Source organism: Polyodon spathula, chromosome 2 (assembly GCF_017654505.1).
Source record: "Polyodon spathula isolate WHYD16114869_AA chromosome 2, ASM1765450v1, whole genome shotgun sequence".
Classification (NCBI taxonomy): Eukaryota; Metazoa; Chordata; class Actinopteri; order Acipenseriformes; family Polyodontidae; genus Polyodon; species Polyodon spathula.
Window position 1 is genome coordinate 68188613 of NC_054535.1, and position 17405 is coordinate 68206017.

Genomic DNA, 17405 nt, shown 5'->3' on the forward strand with positions numbered 1-17405 from the left:
AGAAGTTAGCTGAATGCTGTGAGCTCGACAGTCTAACTGGCACACTGTGCGACAGATATGTATGCGGTTTAAAAAGTGAAGCCATACAAAAGTGTATTTTATTGGAGCCAGTATTAACATTCAAGAAAGCAGTGGAGATAGCTGTGTCCATGGAAACAGTTGCATGGGAGACACAGTGCTTCCCTGAAGGTACACATTATCCATTTATTATACTAGAAAGGCTAATAAATGTGGACATTGTGGAAAAGACAGACTATCACAATGATAATGATTGCTGGTTTAAAGATCAGATGTGTTGTAATTGCGGCATGAAAGGCCATATACGACATGTGTGCAGGTCAAAAAACGCTGCTAAGCAGAGGGCACATAAGGAAAAAAAAGCACAGTCATTTTAGAAAGAGAGGGGTGCATCATATGGAAACGGATGCAGTGTCTAGTAATGATACTGATCATGAATTAGCATTACATGTGCTGACTCTTAAAGGGGAAACAGCCACTATTTGTGTGACAGCAGTAATAGAAGGAAAACCATTGAAAATGGAATTGGACACAAGGGAAATAAGAACTGTTAGTCGGTGTAGCAATTACAGCCTAGAAGAAGTGCTACAAAGGAATGCTGCTATAGTCAGAGGGGAGGCACTTTGAGGGGCATTAATGCAAATATGTCCCTGAAGCCAGAACATAGACCAAAGTTTTGTCATCCATGGCCAGTACCATATGCAATCAGACCAAAAGCAGAATTGACTCATTTAATGGAAGCTAGGGTTTTGTCACCTATGGATTTTAGCGATTGGGCCACACCGATTGTGATGGCTCTGTAGGGATGTGTGGGGATTTTAAAGTCACGATAAACCCTCTCCTGTGTGTAAAACAATATTTGATTCTACACATTGAGGATCTATTTGTTTCTCTACTGGAGATCAGTGCTTTAGCAAACTCGTTTTGTCCCACGCTTACCTACAAATGAAGATGGAAGAAAACTCAAGGAAATATCTGACTATCGCCGCACAAAAGGGCCTGTTTTGCTACAATCGTTTGGCTTTGTTATTGCCTCAGCTCCAGCTTTGTTCCAGAAGGCTATGGATCAGGTGTTACAGGGAATGCCCAATGTACACTTATCTGGATGACACTGAACATCTCAAGAACATTTACATGGTTTTACAGCATCTGGAGGACTTCAGTCTGTGAGTCAAGGAGAAATAAGAAATTTTGGAGTATTTAGGCAACACATTTAATGCAACAGGCCTGCACAAGTCACCTAAGAAAGTAGCAGTGATTATGGATGCCCCAGCACCAGGCAATGCAAGTCACTTGTTTTCATTCATGGGCCTGCTACTATCCTGAATCCACCTAAATGCATTGTGGGGCAAGGGCAAGGCATGGTATTGGTCTAAGGACTGTGAGGAAGAATTTAACCCTTTGAGTAGTATGAATGTACCGGTACGTTCGCTGCTCTCTGGTCCCCAGGGAGTACGAACGTACCAGTACGTTCTGCAACTTTAAACTTGAATTACTGAGCCTACAAAACCCCTGATCACATGATATTGTAACACTTGGTTTCTGTAACACCTTTTAATGGTTGCTTTTGTATCCATTACTCTCAGCAAGGCTGAACAAAACTATGCCCAAATTAAGAAGGCGTCCCCGAGAAGTGTTTAGGGTCCGCAAGTTCCACCAGTACCTATATGGGCATGAATTTTCCCTCATCACTGACCACTGCCCTCTCACTTCAATTCTGGGTCCTAAAAAGGGCATCACTAGCAGCAGCCAGAATGCAACGCTGGGCTCTTTTGCTGTCATCCCACATGTACAATATCGAATATAAGAAGGCTGCGCTTCACGGGAATGCTGATGGGCTCTCCAGATTGCCATTACAGGTAACATGCATTGACAAGGTGGACACTGTTGATCTTTTTTTTTTTGTCAGTCAAATTGAGAAATTACCTATGAATAGTTCTGAAATCAGGAAGGGCACCAGATCTGATCCTATACTATCTCAAGTCTTAGAGATGGTTTCAGTGGGACATTTTGACATTAAGGGAGACATCTAGAGTGAGTTGTCACCATTCTGTGCTCAAAGACATGAACTCTCTGTACAACAGGGATGTTTAATGTGGGGCATTCAAGTAATAATCTCCACTAGACTATGCAGTCGTGTTTTAGAAGAACTACATGAGGGCCATCCAGGTGCAGTGAGAATAAAGAATTTGGCTAAAAGCTACATATGGGGTCAAGAATTGTTCTGCAGATTGTCCTTCACCTTTCCAATCTTTGATGTGGCCTAGTGGCCCGTAGCAACGCATTCATGTGGATTTTGCAGGGCCTTTTGAAGGACACGTGTATATAATTCTGGTTGATGCCCACTCGAAGTGGCCAGAAATTAAAGTTATGGACACAACCAGTGCCAGCAAGACCATTTAGGTGTTGGGCGGACTATTAAGCTGTTATGGAATACCTGAATAGCTCATCAGTGACAATGGGCCTCAATTAATTTCCAGCAAATTTGAAACATTTCTGAAATCAAATGGTGTGAAGCATATTTGATCTGCTCCATATCACCCCGCAACAAATAGACTGGCTGAGCGTTTTGTCCAAACCATGAAACAAGCTCTGAAATCTTCTAAAGGGAAGGCCACCGCACACCAGAAGTTACACAACTTTCTATTTGCATACAGAAACACTCCCCATTCAACAACTAATGAGCCCCTAGCAATGTTGTTTTTCAAAATGCAAGCTCCGCTCATGCCTTGACTTGCTGAAACCAGATGTGATGTCCGAGGTCATAAAGAATCACGAGTCACAGGTACAATGCAGACAAGGACAAGCGAAGGGCCAACAGTTTACAATTGGACAAGATGAACTTGCTTAAGAATATCAGAGGGGGATGAAGTGGATCCCTGGAGCTGTGACAGCTAAGACTGGTCCTGTCTCATATTCAGTGGATGTGGGAGCTATAGTAACATGGAAACGTCACACTGATCAGCTTTTGGATCCTTATGAAAATGAATGGCATACATATTCCCCTTGCTATATAACAACTCATGAGTGTTGCTTGCAAACAAGTCATCTACATGTGTACCTGGATTCAGCACTAATTCCTAAAGTGCTGTATGCATTGCTTATACTAGCTACACTTGTACCTTATTCAAGAACCAGTCAGGGCGGCTTCCTTTTCCATCTGTGCGTACTCGTATCTTCCTCAGAGGAGCAATGTCATCAATCTCCATAGCAAAGGTGTCTTCTTGACCTCTTTCAAACCTAGAAAGCGTCAAGGTGATAATTTTAATCCAAAATAGATATTTTTAATGAGTTTCAATTAAAAAAATATATATATATATATATATATATATATATATATATATATATATATATATATATATATATATATATATATATTACTATATAATGTTCAAGTAACTAAAGCGTTTCCTACGTTGTGTTGTACAATGAATGTCCACAACTGTGTAAAGGCCTCTAATCATGGAAGTCAAGCTGCAGTTGTAAACAGTGATTTCTATCCTTGGGGTGTATAGTATGACAAAACAAAGCACTATTTCACATCAATTATGCATTTAACCACTTCAACTCCAGATGTAAAAATGAAACCCCTTCCCAGGTACCAGATTTTGAAAATAATAATAATAATAATAATAATAATAATAATAATAATAATAATAATAATAATAATAATAATAATGTTTTCTAACCTGTAATTGCTATAAAATGTTAACATATGATGAATAAAACACAAATAAATGACCTAAACTGTGTTTTTCATTAACCCTTTATGCTCCTATGTACTATATACCCATGTTCAATATAGAGATAAAAATAGAGTATTCAATATAGAGTTTTTTTGTTTGTTTTTTTAACAATGAAAACAAAAAAGCTGCTGATAACAATAATAACCAGTAAACAGTAATTGTCAAATTAAAATCAAACATGCATCAAAACATGTGCCAGTGTTGACTTGATTTGTGCCATTGATTGAAATGTAATCGAAATACTCCAAACCAACTTCGAAATCTTCATCACTTCCCTTGTCGCACTCCATGTACGTTGCCATGTTTAACTTTCAATAAAAACTATATAAACTACAACTAAACAAGTAAAACTAATAATAAAACAAAAAAAATAATAATTTAAAACATTATATATATATATATATATATATATATATATATATATATATATATATATATATATATATATATATATATATATACACACTTGTAAAAGTTGAAAGGCTTCCCACAATATATCTCAGTCTTCTAAACACCCACTGGTAGATTGGAATTGCTACATGACATACAACTGGATACAAATGTCACCTGACCCTCCCCCCCCGACTTTCATGGCACATTCCACAGTAATAGCACTGCATTAGAGAATGAAACCTGAAATGCTAGACTGAGAAACCACTCATAGAATAGAATGGGAAACTTGACATATGCACGTATGGCATGGTACTGTAAGTGGGTTTTCATTTGTCATGGTGTTGAAGTGGTTAAGTATAAATGCATGCTTCATATATTTTTTGAGACCACATTCAGTTTGCCTGTTTTGTGTCTTTCATTAGCTTATCAGCTTGCTTGGAGAGATCTATCACAAAGAAGGCTGTGTGCTGCACCTGTTTCCATTTTTGCAGAGCAAGATCTCCTCTGTAGTCCCATTGGCTCCAAATACTGACATGTAAATGTTGGCATCAGTCCCAGCATTCTGAGTGTCTCCAGTGACAACAATTACCTCATAAAGGATCTGGAGAAGCAGGGGGGAAAGGAGGAAGAGAACATGCTTAAAGCTACATAAATAAATATCATAATCACTCAAGTGAAAAAACAGCTGCACTATGAAGTATTTGGTTTGCAGTGACAATCCTCTAAACTTGCAACCACTTCTGTTTTTCAGACCAATATATGTAGCATGCATGTACGTTAAAATGATTCTGTATATATTTAAATTCAAATGAAAGGCCTTGTTCAATTGGATAAAATGAAAGTAGGCTCATTTTTTATGCTACATGTAAAAGCCTAACCTTTTGTCCAATGTTGATGCTGTCAGCATCAAGTATACTGAAAATGCGAGCTGTGAGACCATCCCCTCTGTCTTTGGCAAGCCAGCATTTGCATTGGAAAATGTACATGACCCCTTTGGTTGGCACGGCAACGGCTAGCTCTTCCACTAGCCAGCAGCTCTCTGGAGTGGCCCCATCATGACCTAGCTGTTATTGGGGATTAAATACAACCAAATGGTTTGGTAATGGCAAAATGTGGAAAAAAACAAAACAAAAAAAAAAAAAAAAAAAAAACATACCCACATGATAAATGATGCATAATTGGATGTACCAAATTATTATAGGGTTTGTCAAAGATGGTTCTGGCATGTCCCTTTTGTGCTATAAGTCATTGGATCCTTTTGCATGGAAGGCGTTTGTTGCAATGGTGTGCTGTTCTTTGATGGACCAGATTCAGTTAAAATGTGTTCACCTACTGACGATGGGGTTGAGAATGCAGAGAGCCCAGCTAACAAGATTTAAGTTTTTGCAGGTATCAAGCTTTTAAAGACTGCCACCCACACCTGTGAGAAGAAACTGACTCACTCTGAGCAGAAACTGACCCAAGACTGTCACAACTACTGGATGTAGACTGAGCTTTGGGATACAAATTGAACATTTGTGTAACTGCAACAAATATTGTAATGACTGTAATGTGTTTTAAAGAATACACAACCAGTAGAAAATATTATTGTGTAATGTGTAAGGCATTGTGGCAAAGTGACCGCCCCTGTGTGTATTTTGTGTTGTATGTTGTGTGTTAATGTTGGTGTATAGTCATTGGTACATGGTTATAAACGACTCCAATAAAATGATTGATTATTAATCGAGTCTCGGTACAGCTGCATAAATGCAGCATGTTTTCACCCACTCGTTGTGTGTTCCGTGAGTGGAAAACGGAATAGGAGACAGAGGTAATAATTGTGATGCTAATAATAATAATAATAATAATAATAATAATAATAATAATAATAATAATAATAGTAGGTAAATATCTGCTCACCGTGTTTGTCTGTAAAGTCCATTTTGTTTGTCTTTTTGTTTTGGTGAATGTGCTGTGTCTTGTGTTTTTGTTTGTTACAACCTTTTTATTTACTGTTCTGTTCACTCATTAAACGCTGAGCGAAACTATTCGCTCAGCTCCACCAAACTCCACCTCTCTCTCTCTGTTTATGTCCTGGTTCCTGTTTCTGGTCTGATGTCCCCCACTCCGGCCGTCTTTGTGACAGGCCTGTATGGAGAAGTTCATTGCATTGAAGGTCACACTGGCCTGCTGAAAGTTCCAAGCCTCCCTTATCAGGCAAAAGCATCTTTTTTAATTGAACTCAGAGTCTCAAAACATTCTGATCCAGCGAAAGCAGAATGTCAGAATCTCTGGAGCACAGTTAATATGCCAGAAGCAATCGAACTAGGTTTGATTGTAATAAGAAAAAACAAAAAGTATTTAAATAAATAAGAAACCTAATATAATAACATTCAGTAAATGTATGAGCAGTCCTAAGTTTAAATATTCAATTATTATTAATATTAGTAATTAAAAAATTAGCATCTTGCCTTCTGTGTATATCAGTGAAGTAAAATATAATTGCAGTTTATAAGATATTGCTATATTGACATAGCTGAATTAGAAGTATATGTTATAAAATCATTTAAAGTATAAACTGTAACTCTAACAGCAAACTTACTAAAGGAATAGAACTAATGTTGTAACCTCTTTCTCACCTGCTTGTAGTACATGCAGCGATGAAAATGACTCATTTTTGGCTGATGAAGCTAGGATTTTTGATTGTCAGTGATTTAAAAGCGAAGATCCTCTCTATAATGAGCGATCTCGTTACTATTAACGAACGGAAATACCTTTCAGATAACAGAAGATAAGTTTATCTTAAAATAATCATTTTCTGTATAAAACAGGAATTAATTAGAACCTGGCAGGAAGAGAAGGGAATGGAAAGGAAATGTTAATATGTTAAGTTGGATATTGGTTTGAAATAATGAGTATTGGAAAATGCTTACGATAGTGTTTCATACTAATCAACCCTAAAATTGGCAAAAAGCAAAGGTTGTCTTAAAACCTGCTTTGACTGGATTTTGTATGAACAGCGAAGAAGGTCAGACTTAGTTGATCATTGTAGCACTATAGCATTCTGGTGTATTAATGTATTTAGATATAAATAACTGGAATTTCCATTCAAAACTTAAAAGATTTATCAATGGAGTAAAATAATATTACCATTTCTAGGATACGGAAGTAACTGAATGAGAAATACATCTTATAATGCCATTTAAAATTAAACTGTTGAAAGAACATAGTAAAAGGTATTATAACAGAAGCATGGCATTGACAATATTGTACATATATTGTTAAGACACATTTGAAACAATGTTCACTTAATTGAATCAATTTAAGAATTAGTTCAATTTCTCCAGCTAAACAAAAAGTGTCTTTTAGACATTACAATATGAATTCAACCAAAGAATATACATGTTTACTTTATATAAAGATTTTACTGCAGTAATAAACAGAGGTACTTATTTGCAGGAAAAAAGTGTAGAGTTTGAAAGTGAAATAAATAATTTTGGGGTCTGCGGTTTTTCTGCAGATGTTTGTCTCAGACACACAGTATAATACTTTAAGGGCATTAGACCTTCAAAAGATAAGGCTTGGTCTTTGGCACCTCAAAGCAGGATTTGGTGTTGGCTCTTAAAAGCGGGATTTGCCGACCTTGAATGATAACCAATAGAAGGTGCTTTAAGAAAGACAGGAGAGCTTAGTTATAAAAATTAGGATGTACGCTTTTTTGTATTATCTGAAAAGATACCCTTCCAGGCGTCTCTTGAATCGGTCAAAAAATGACTTCATGCTGTGAATTTGGAAAAGTGCTTACAGTGGAGTTTTATATTAATTAAAACACTAGGCTTGGAGAGTTAACAGGGTGTCTGAAAACCTGCTGGTGCGGGCGGATTTTTAGAAACCAAGAGAGAGGTCAAGCTTAGTCCAAGCATGGTATAAGTTAATATAAGGCTATTATATTTAACATATTTCAATAAATTTAAATGGAAATAACTGAACGGACCACTGTATGTTTATTCAAAGGCTTGTGATAAACCCCTACAGTCTTTTTGTTCTACACTTTGTTAACACACATTTGTATATGAAGTTAAACTGGCCCATTGACAACACACTGAAAGGGTAACATAATATGAGGCTAAGAGGTTAATGGAATAAAATAGATCTGGTGTTACATAATAAAAAAAATGTAGGGAAAGGAGGGGTGGAAGATAGTGAACCATGAGCTCACATTCAGTTAATTTTGAAATCAAAGTTGATCGGATCCTTCTAGGAAATATCATTAACTCAAAGATAGGAACTGTCAGGGCAGATTGATGATCAGATTTAATTGGGACTCCTGATGTATTCAATCCTATAAAACCAAGGTAAACCCCCGGTCAAGTATCTCTCAACTTCTTAGTCTTAAGAGAATGATCGCCCAGGCTGATTTGTACTTGCGATTTATGGTGGTCTGCGCAACCAACCAATCCAATTTTTAAAACATTTAATAAACCGAAAAAGTACTAACACTGCTCTGATTTGTAAAACTTCAAATTAAACGAGTCTGTGTGATTTTCTTGATTATTAAAAAGTCATCTGAATGATATATGAAGGCTATATATGAATTAATGGTATATGAAGACTCTATCCTTGGATCAGTTCAAGCTACAGTTATTATGGTAACCCTGTACCCAAGTTTCCCCATGCATGGGCAAAGGCATGTGCATACTGCCCGTGGTATGTGACTCTGTGAGCTCCTGATGTTTTCTCATCAGGGCAATCAATACTTGCCCATTCGGGAGCGCTCCAATCAAATGTGTGTGTGGGGGTTGTAATTTACAAAAATGCCAATGTCAATGCTGTAACTGTATAAATGGAAAGATAGCAATGAGCGACCCGTCAAGAATGAGAAAGCAAAGATATTCAGAAAGAGAAATATTGTGCCCTAAAGATAATTATAAAAAGCAAAAAAAAGCTTGGCAAGAGGTTGCCAAAATAATAAAATAATAAACAATAAATGCCACTTCCACTGTAAAACATACTTGGACTGAATGTAGAAAACAAGACTACAATATAAAATGTACTAATTTAAAGTTAGCTGCACGGAGACACTTATAAAACAATTAGTTGGCTACTGCCAAAATAAGTAATATTTTGTTAGTTTTTGGTGTTCCTCCGAATTGACATTAAAACTGTTCACTACTACAAAAAAATTACATGCGTTTGAGATGAAACTAACAAACGAAATGTAACGCAATAAGAATACATAGAACATTATATTATAATTATTATTAATTTTCGTACATAAAATATACTACCGTATTAATAATAACTATATATGATACTATATATATATACGTACAAAATATTTTTGTTTCAAATTTGTTTGTGTGTTTCAAAGTTTCACATTTTATATATATATATATATATATAGTATATGATATATAGTATATAATATATATAATATATATTGTTCTAACTTGAAACTTCCCTAAATTTCAATTGTTAAGCAAATATTAATTTTCAAAATGACTGTCAATAATGTTGCGTACATTTCTGGCAATTGCTGGAGTAGTAGTTATGTTGTGTAGCACAAAACATGCTACAAATATGTCTTCATCCTTCTTCGGACTGTATTGCAATGCACCCCCACTCCGATCCAGACACCTACAACACATTTTAAGCAAGCCAAATGTCCTTTCAATTATGCTGCGAGTTCTTCTGTGTGCCTCACTGTATGCTGTTTGTGGATTAAGACTGGTGTCATAAGCCATCTTTTCGGACTATATCCATTGTCACCTATCAGTAAACTATGATACATGCCACCTCTTTCAAAGTACCGTGCAATGGATGACTGAGAAAGTATTAAAGAGTTGTGGATCCCGGGTAATTTGCAAAAACATTAGTTATTATACTTTTATCATCACACAGTACCTGGACACTTAAAGAATGAAAGCCTTTACGATTAATGTAAACTGCTTAATTTTCAGAAGGTGTACATATTTGGACATGAGTACAATTTATTGCACCCAATACCCATGGAAAACCAGAAATGTTAAAGAAATGTATCTATTTTGATCTGATTTGCTCCGGCCACTTTTAACAATGCGCCAATCACTTGATGTAAACATCTGGAAAAACATGGTTGACTCGTGCTCTGGGATGTACCTGGTGCATCGAAAACTAGTGCTGCAGTTATGATTACAGCAACAGGCAAAGCAGTAGAAACACATGTCTTCTAAATCTAAACAGAGTATACTGCATAAAGCAGCTACTGTTTGCTTAGTAATTCGAAATCGGCGAATACACTTATCAGTAAGTGCGAGAAAGCTGATCCTTTGCTCTAGGAGGGTATCTCTGGATTCTTATCCTTTGTTCTATGTCAAGATCCAACAAATCATATAAAACCTCGAACATAAAAAAAACATTTTCTGTTTTTCGTTGTTTTTCGTTTTGTTTTTGCTTTTACCTGCTCTTTCCATGAGAGGTGTAGCAGTGTGCTAATAAGACAGACCTGTGACCATGTTTTAATTGCACTCGTTAATAGCCCACAGATGACAAATGATACCTCAGACTCCACCCATTTTGCCTCATTAAACTGTCAGCAAACATTGCCAGGAGCATAACTCTTGCCCATATGCAGACCCATCAGGGGAAAACCAGGCACCTCAGGCGAGCTTGGGCAAGTGCTGGCAACGCGTGTTAATGTATTTTCCCCGTTGTAGCGTGTGTTGTACTGCATTTGCACAGAGGGGAAAATCGGGCTCCCTGTGTTTTAACCGATTTGTTATGACAACCTGAGTGGGTATAACTAATACCACTTAAAGTGCTGCATTAACCCTTAGTAACCCTACAGTACTTCGACGCAAGCATCCTGGTACGTCTGTGATGTTCTTTGCATTGCCACTGCAGGGAAACTGAATAATTACTTTTTTATACTAAGAAAAAAACAGGAGGACACTCACATGGTGTGCGCAGACACACAGTCACATTAACACACACACATGACAATTTTTTGCCTTCATATCGCACTTGTCAGAGAAATAACTTTACAGTGAGCTGTTTTTCTTGTAGACAATCTGAGCATGCATTCATTAACCACAGACACATGAAAAAGAAAGCATGTCGCTCTCCCTATTTTGAGGTGATCAGTCCGTACTGTGGATGCCAACAGACCTCCCCCTTTCTTTCTGCTATTGCTTATGACATGTGTTCTCGTAGCGGGGATGTATTTTAAGCCCTGAGGCTAGACGTGTCATACGATCCTCAGTATAATAGCTGTGCATCAGCTCAATCATGGATTAGCACAGTGACGGGACCTCCATATATGTTGATTTGCTTTCTCGAGAAACCGATTCTGACAATGCACCACTATTTCAGAGTGTGAAAATGTTTTTTTTTTCCTTGCAGGTTATATTCCTTTATTATAAGAACTTTTAATGGAAATAATTGATTGTAAATTAACAGTTTCTGTACTGCATATGCAGTGATTGATTAAGCATTGGCAGAAGTAGCAACAGCAACACCATTTTGACAGCATAGGAATTATATGTTGGTTCGTTTTTTAGATTTAAAATTATTTTATACATATGTTTTATACAGGTACTTTTTAAAAAGCATTTCATTGTTTAAACGTATTTTCTTTTACCTCTTTATATTTTTAAGCGATGATATAGTCAATGTTTGCATATTATTTTACAAACAAAAATTAATTAAAAAATTAAAAAATATAAATACAAATGAATTCAATAAAGACATTCATTATCAACAGTCTGTTAACCAAATCAAAATACATACTGCACATTGCTTGCTTTGTTCATTGTATATACGGTATTTACATGAACCCAAAGTGCCTTTTCCAGCTAAAAGGTAATTCAATTGGGCCCTTAGATTTTAGCTGGAATTGTTATGCTGCATCCTGTATGTAAACTAAACTGTCACCATTTCAACAAAATCTTTTTGCTGTCTCATTTCAAATTGTTTCTATTCTCTCCATCCGAATTATCCACTTGTATCCACTCCTAACCCAATCTGTGAAATCTTTTACCTCAATTTTCTTGATCTCTCCCACGTCTGCTCCCTCCACCTGAAATTTCTCCATGGATCCTGGGGCAAAGCCTGTTTTGTCCTCTGGGAGATCCAGCCAGAGTCGGGCTGTTTGAACTTGGTGGGATCCCATGATGATGATGTAAACGCGACTGGTTGTGCCAGAATCCCGCTCTGAACCAGTCGATATGGTAATGTGATAAGAAATCACTGAACAGAGAAAGAAAGCATCACTACTAGAACAGGCAAAAGATACCACTAAAACAATATGAAGAATAACAACACTTATATTGTATGGTCCGTGCATAATCAAGTTCTAATTTTTAGAACTTTAGCATTTAGAACGATCAGATATTTTGGAAATCTTTTTTAAGGAACCCCCCCACCCCCCCAAAAAAAATAATACAAAATAAATAAAATAAAATAAAAAAAACATAAGACCTATACGTATTCTAATACGGATAGGTTTTCTGCGTTTATACTTTTGCCAATCCAAAATTTTCATTTTTATGAAAACAACAGAAGACGTAAAAATGTATTTTTGATTTCGGCAAACTGTAATGAGAAGCCATTTAAACGCTCATTATCATGTGCAGTAAGGTCTACTTTATGTCTTACAGAATGTTTGGTATATGCCATATATTATATATATATATATATATATATATATATATATATATATATATATATATATATATATATATATATATATATATATATATATATATATATATTAACAGTTTCTCATCTATTTATTTGAAAAATGTAATTGGTGAATCCACACTGATTACAGCATCCAATGCACAATACTAAACCACTTTCAAATGAACATGCGGCTCCCTTACTGGCCCCCTCCTCTATGATTTCATCCAGGATGCTCTTCCTCTTATTCTTCTTGTTCATGTTGCTGTCCAGAGCCTTGAGGCGCAGAGAGGAGTCTTTCAAACTTTTTTTTGAGCTGTTGAGGCTGCTCCGATCTCCATCATAGCCCTGGATAAAAAAGAAATGCAACTTAACACTAGAAAGCGCTACTGTGCTCGGCATCTTACTTATCATCAGTGTCATTTTCTATTGCAAACATTTTAGGTAAAAATTGCAAGTAGCATTTTTTTGGGGAAAATAAATACTTTTTAGAAAAAAAATGACATATATGTTGGTGTCTCATTTTTAACCCTTTAATTGTCTTTTGTTTAAAATCAATAACCTAGAGATAGAACGGCAATCTATTATGATGTAAAAAATGAGTGTAAGTAATTAAATACATTTTGCTCGTGGAAATATCTTAAATGAAATGTAGCCGCCCATATTAAGAAATAAAATGCAACAACAGGATACATGTTCTTATTGAATAGATACTATAACAAATAACTTAAAAGTTAAATGATGATGGGTGTCTGCGGTAAATAGGAACTTCCATTTTGTAAAATACATATGAACATAAGAACATAAGAAAGTTTACAAACGAGAGGAGGCCATTCGGCTCATTTTGCTCGTTTGGTTGTTAGTAACTTATTGATCCCAGAATCTCATCAAGCAGCTTCTTGAAGGATCCCAGGGTGTCAGCTTCAACAACATTACTGGGGAGTTGATTCCAGACCCTCACGATTCTCTGTGTAAAAAAGTGTTTTTTGTTCTGAATGCCCCTTTGTCTAATCTCCATTTGTGACCCCTGGTCCTTGTTTCTTTTTTCAGGCTGAAAAAGTCCCTTGGGTCGACACTGTCAATACCTTTTAGAATTTTGAATGCTTGAATTAGGTCGCCACATAGTCTTCTTTGTTCAAGACTGAACAGATTCAATTCTTTTAGCCTGTCTGCATATGACATGCCTTTTAAGCCCAGAATAATTCTGGTCGCTCTTCTTTGCACTCTTTCTAGAGCAGCAATATCTTTTTTATAGCGAGGTGACCAGAACTGCACACAATATTCAAGATGAGGTCTTACTAGTGCATTGTACAGTTTTAACATTAATTCCCTTAATTTAAATTCAACACTTTTCACAATTTAGACTCTCAGGTTTCGTTTTAATTGGCTTATTTCTGGAGATAAAACCACAACCATTGTTCTCTTTGATTTGTCTTGCACATTTTGGCTGAGAAGAAGTACTGTAACACACCTTAACATAAAGAATCCTCTCAATCTTCTTGTCTTCCTTGTTCTTGGACAGCCAGCGCTCACACTGGAATAAGTATGTCTCCTCTGTGTCCCTATCCATAATCTCCACCTGCTCCAAGTACCAGTCGGCATTCATCATGGTGTTGTCATGGCGGATATTTAACTTGTAAATCTGCCCCAGATCCACTGCTTCAATTGTAAACTTATCAACCTACATGGTAGAGGATAAACAGACAATGAGGTCTATCATTTTTTATTGTTTCCAAAGACAACAAACATAAAACAACAAGCTACCTATTTACAGAGCTCATGAAAATGACCTAAACTGTAGGTCATCTTTTTGTTGCATTTGTTGAAAAGAAAATCAAGTTTAAAAAAAAAAATCGAGAGATTTCTATTCAAATAAACTACATAATTACAGTAATAATGCATTCAAACAATCACAGAAAAAAAGACAATTAACATGTGTTGTGGTCTTCACAAGACTGGTTACACATATCTACTGCTGTGAAATTTTATTAAGGTTGAAAATTGTTCTGTAACTTGAGACATCTTGCCTCAGTTAAGCCAGCAGTGGTGCTGAAGGTATTCACAGCTATAGCAACCAGCCTTTCCTGGCAGCTGTTGCCATGAGGCAACACATGAGTGATAACTGCAGTTAAACTACAATGAATGTCATCACAGTCTTATATTGCATTTACAAGTACAGGTACACAACACAGTCTAATTGTTACTGTATAATTGTACCATTTTACTGAATTTTTATTACTTTTTTTTTTTCTCCTTTGTAGCAATGTATTAGGAAGCCTGTGGTATGCTTAAGCAATAATACCTAACTTTATTAGGCAGGTAACTGACCACCACGGCAATAGTTGTTTAGACAAGGTCAATCAATTACCTTTCAAGTAATGCCAACTGCATTACTATTATAGTTATTAGTTGGAATCTGGCACTCTCTCGGGTGTATAATGGTCAACAGAACAAAGAATCATACCCCAATTTCCAGTGACTTCAAAGAGTTTCTTCTTTATCATTCTGCTGCAGCTCTCAAGTATTTGAACCAACTTATTATTGATATGCTGCCATGCTCATGTTCTGTCAACTCAGAACTGTAAAACTATCACAGACACAGCCAGAGAGATGGCACACTTGAAAAGCTTTACTGGTTTAAACATGAGGTGCAATGCAATGCCATATCTTTTCACTCAACATATATGGGTAAAGATAGATAAACAAATGCTGCCCTTCAGTTTACCTGTCCTCTTTCAAACTTGTTGGAGTTGGTTTCAGACTTTCTGAGTTTTCTCTCTCCAGTATCTCCCAGATCTCCATAGATGGTGAGGAAGACATTGGCATCAGTGCCGGCGCCGTACACATCCCCAGTGTACACAGACACTGTGTACGTGTGGGCTGCGGGCACAGGAGGAAACCGAATAATCTTTTGAATTTGAAGCTCAGTATCAGTGTTCTTTAAAACTTGAAATGTAAAGGGAAACTTCGTTTTCCTAAAGTAAAATTCAATCACTCCAGGTATAACTGCAGAATAGAATGCATCTTGGAGTCATTCTGAATAATTTAAACAGTGGTGGATCTAACTTCACCCTTTAACATTGCATTTTTCCTGCTGGTGTTTTCTTCCAGTATGATTAACAATCAGCCTTAATAAGACGATTGAATACAATCTAAATGCCGAGATCTGTGATACAGCAGGTTTCCAAGTTTAGGGAAGAATCTATTTAGCTATGCCACAATGTAGATTATTAAAATAGACCACATGCCTGCCACAAACACATACCATACACCATACCCATGGAAAAAAAAAACTTGTTTTCATTCCTTTAATAACGCTGGCATTGGTCTTTGGTTTCTTTGGCTAACAGAATGCTCCATGTGAAAGCAGCACTTACTCTCCAGGGCATCCTCCACAATGCTCTCCGTCCGCTTCAGCGTCCCATCCCGGAGCAGCTTCTCCTGGATGATTTCTGATGGCACCAACTCCCGCACAATCTCCCCATCATCTTCGGATTTAGCCAGCCAGCGTTCACAGGGGAAGATTGTTGTCTCTGATCCCTGTGAGGAGAATTATAATGCACATGAATTCACTAAGAGAGCAAAAACACACCAGGCACCGCATTGAAGCAAAAAAGCAAAAGGGCAAGAATAATTTCAAATATTTTGTTTCCGTAACAGATAAATCAACTTGTAATATAAAACTTATTGCATGAAGGAACAGCTGAGATGTATTGGTATGAATGGAGCTACTTAAAGAGTAAGTAGTCGGGTTCCGATACATATAGCGTTATATGTCCCCACATGTTGCTACAAATATTTAAATAACATACCTGTAATTTCTCTTTTCATTGTTAACATCATTACAACTTTTTACACGTATAACTTTAAAGCCTGTTTCAAAGCTCTTTTCAAAATGTCCACTCTAGTGCACTGATAACGATAACGATCCATGATGTGGTACTTGTTGTTATGCTGTTTTTTCTTTTCTTTTGTTTTTTAATCACTTTTTCCGCACTGATTTAGAGGACAGATCTCAAATCCCAGTGCACTAGAGCGGACATTTTGAAAAGAGCTTTAAAACAGGTTGTGGCAGAGCAGAGCTCTGCCCTGTATAGATTAGCAGGGATGGGGTTAAATTCCCTTACCTGCCTGGGTTTATTGTGCTCATGTGGCTGGGGATTGATTGGATTAATTAACGATCAATCAGCACCCAGCCACCTGTCATAAAAGGAGGCCTCAGCTTCCCATTAATGAGTGGGTGCGTGGGTGCGTAAGTGCTTAAGTAGATGGTTGTGGTTGTGGTTGTGGTTGTGGTTGTGGTTGCTGTTTTTGGTTTTGTGTTTTCTGGTCCAGTGAAGGCATCGCCCAACCTGGAAACCTTTATTTTGTAAGTTTTGCTTTGTGTTTTGTTATTTGTGTTTAAATAAGTATTATTTTTGAACTGCAGTCTATCTGTGGGCCTCTATCCACTAGCCAGCCTGTCACACAGGCTTTAAAGTTATACGTGTAAAAAGTTGTCAGGATGTTAACAATGAAAAGAATAATTAAGGGTGCATTATTTAAACAACTGTAGCAACATGTGGGGATCATATAACGTTATATTTTTTGGAACCCCGCTGCTTACTCTTT

At 36.7% G+C, this 17405-nt stretch overlaps 1 protein-coding gene across 1 annotated transcript in view; it reads right to left on the bottom strand.

Annotated features, from left to right (window-relative positions):
- loxhd1b (lipoxygenase homology PLAT domains 1b) overlaps positions 1-17405 on the bottom strand; it is a 77470-nt gene that overhangs the window by 12850 nt on the left and 47215 nt on the right. The window contains exons 28-35 of the mRNA XM_041270469.1: positions 16172-16334; positions 15520-15674; positions 14266-14475; positions 12998-13142; positions 12154-12362; positions 5036-5221; positions 4631-4758; positions 3141-3258 (exon numbers count right to left, since the gene is read on the bottom strand). Of these exons, the coding sequence (XP_041126403.1) occupies positions 3141-3258; positions 4631-4758; positions 5036-5221; positions 12154-12362; positions 12998-13142; positions 14266-14475; positions 15520-15674; positions 16172-16334 (1314 nt within the window). The remainder of the gene's footprint in view (positions 1-3140; positions 3259-4630; positions 4759-5035; positions 5222-12153; positions 12363-12997; positions 13143-14265; positions 14476-15519; positions 15675-16171; positions 16335-17405) is intronic.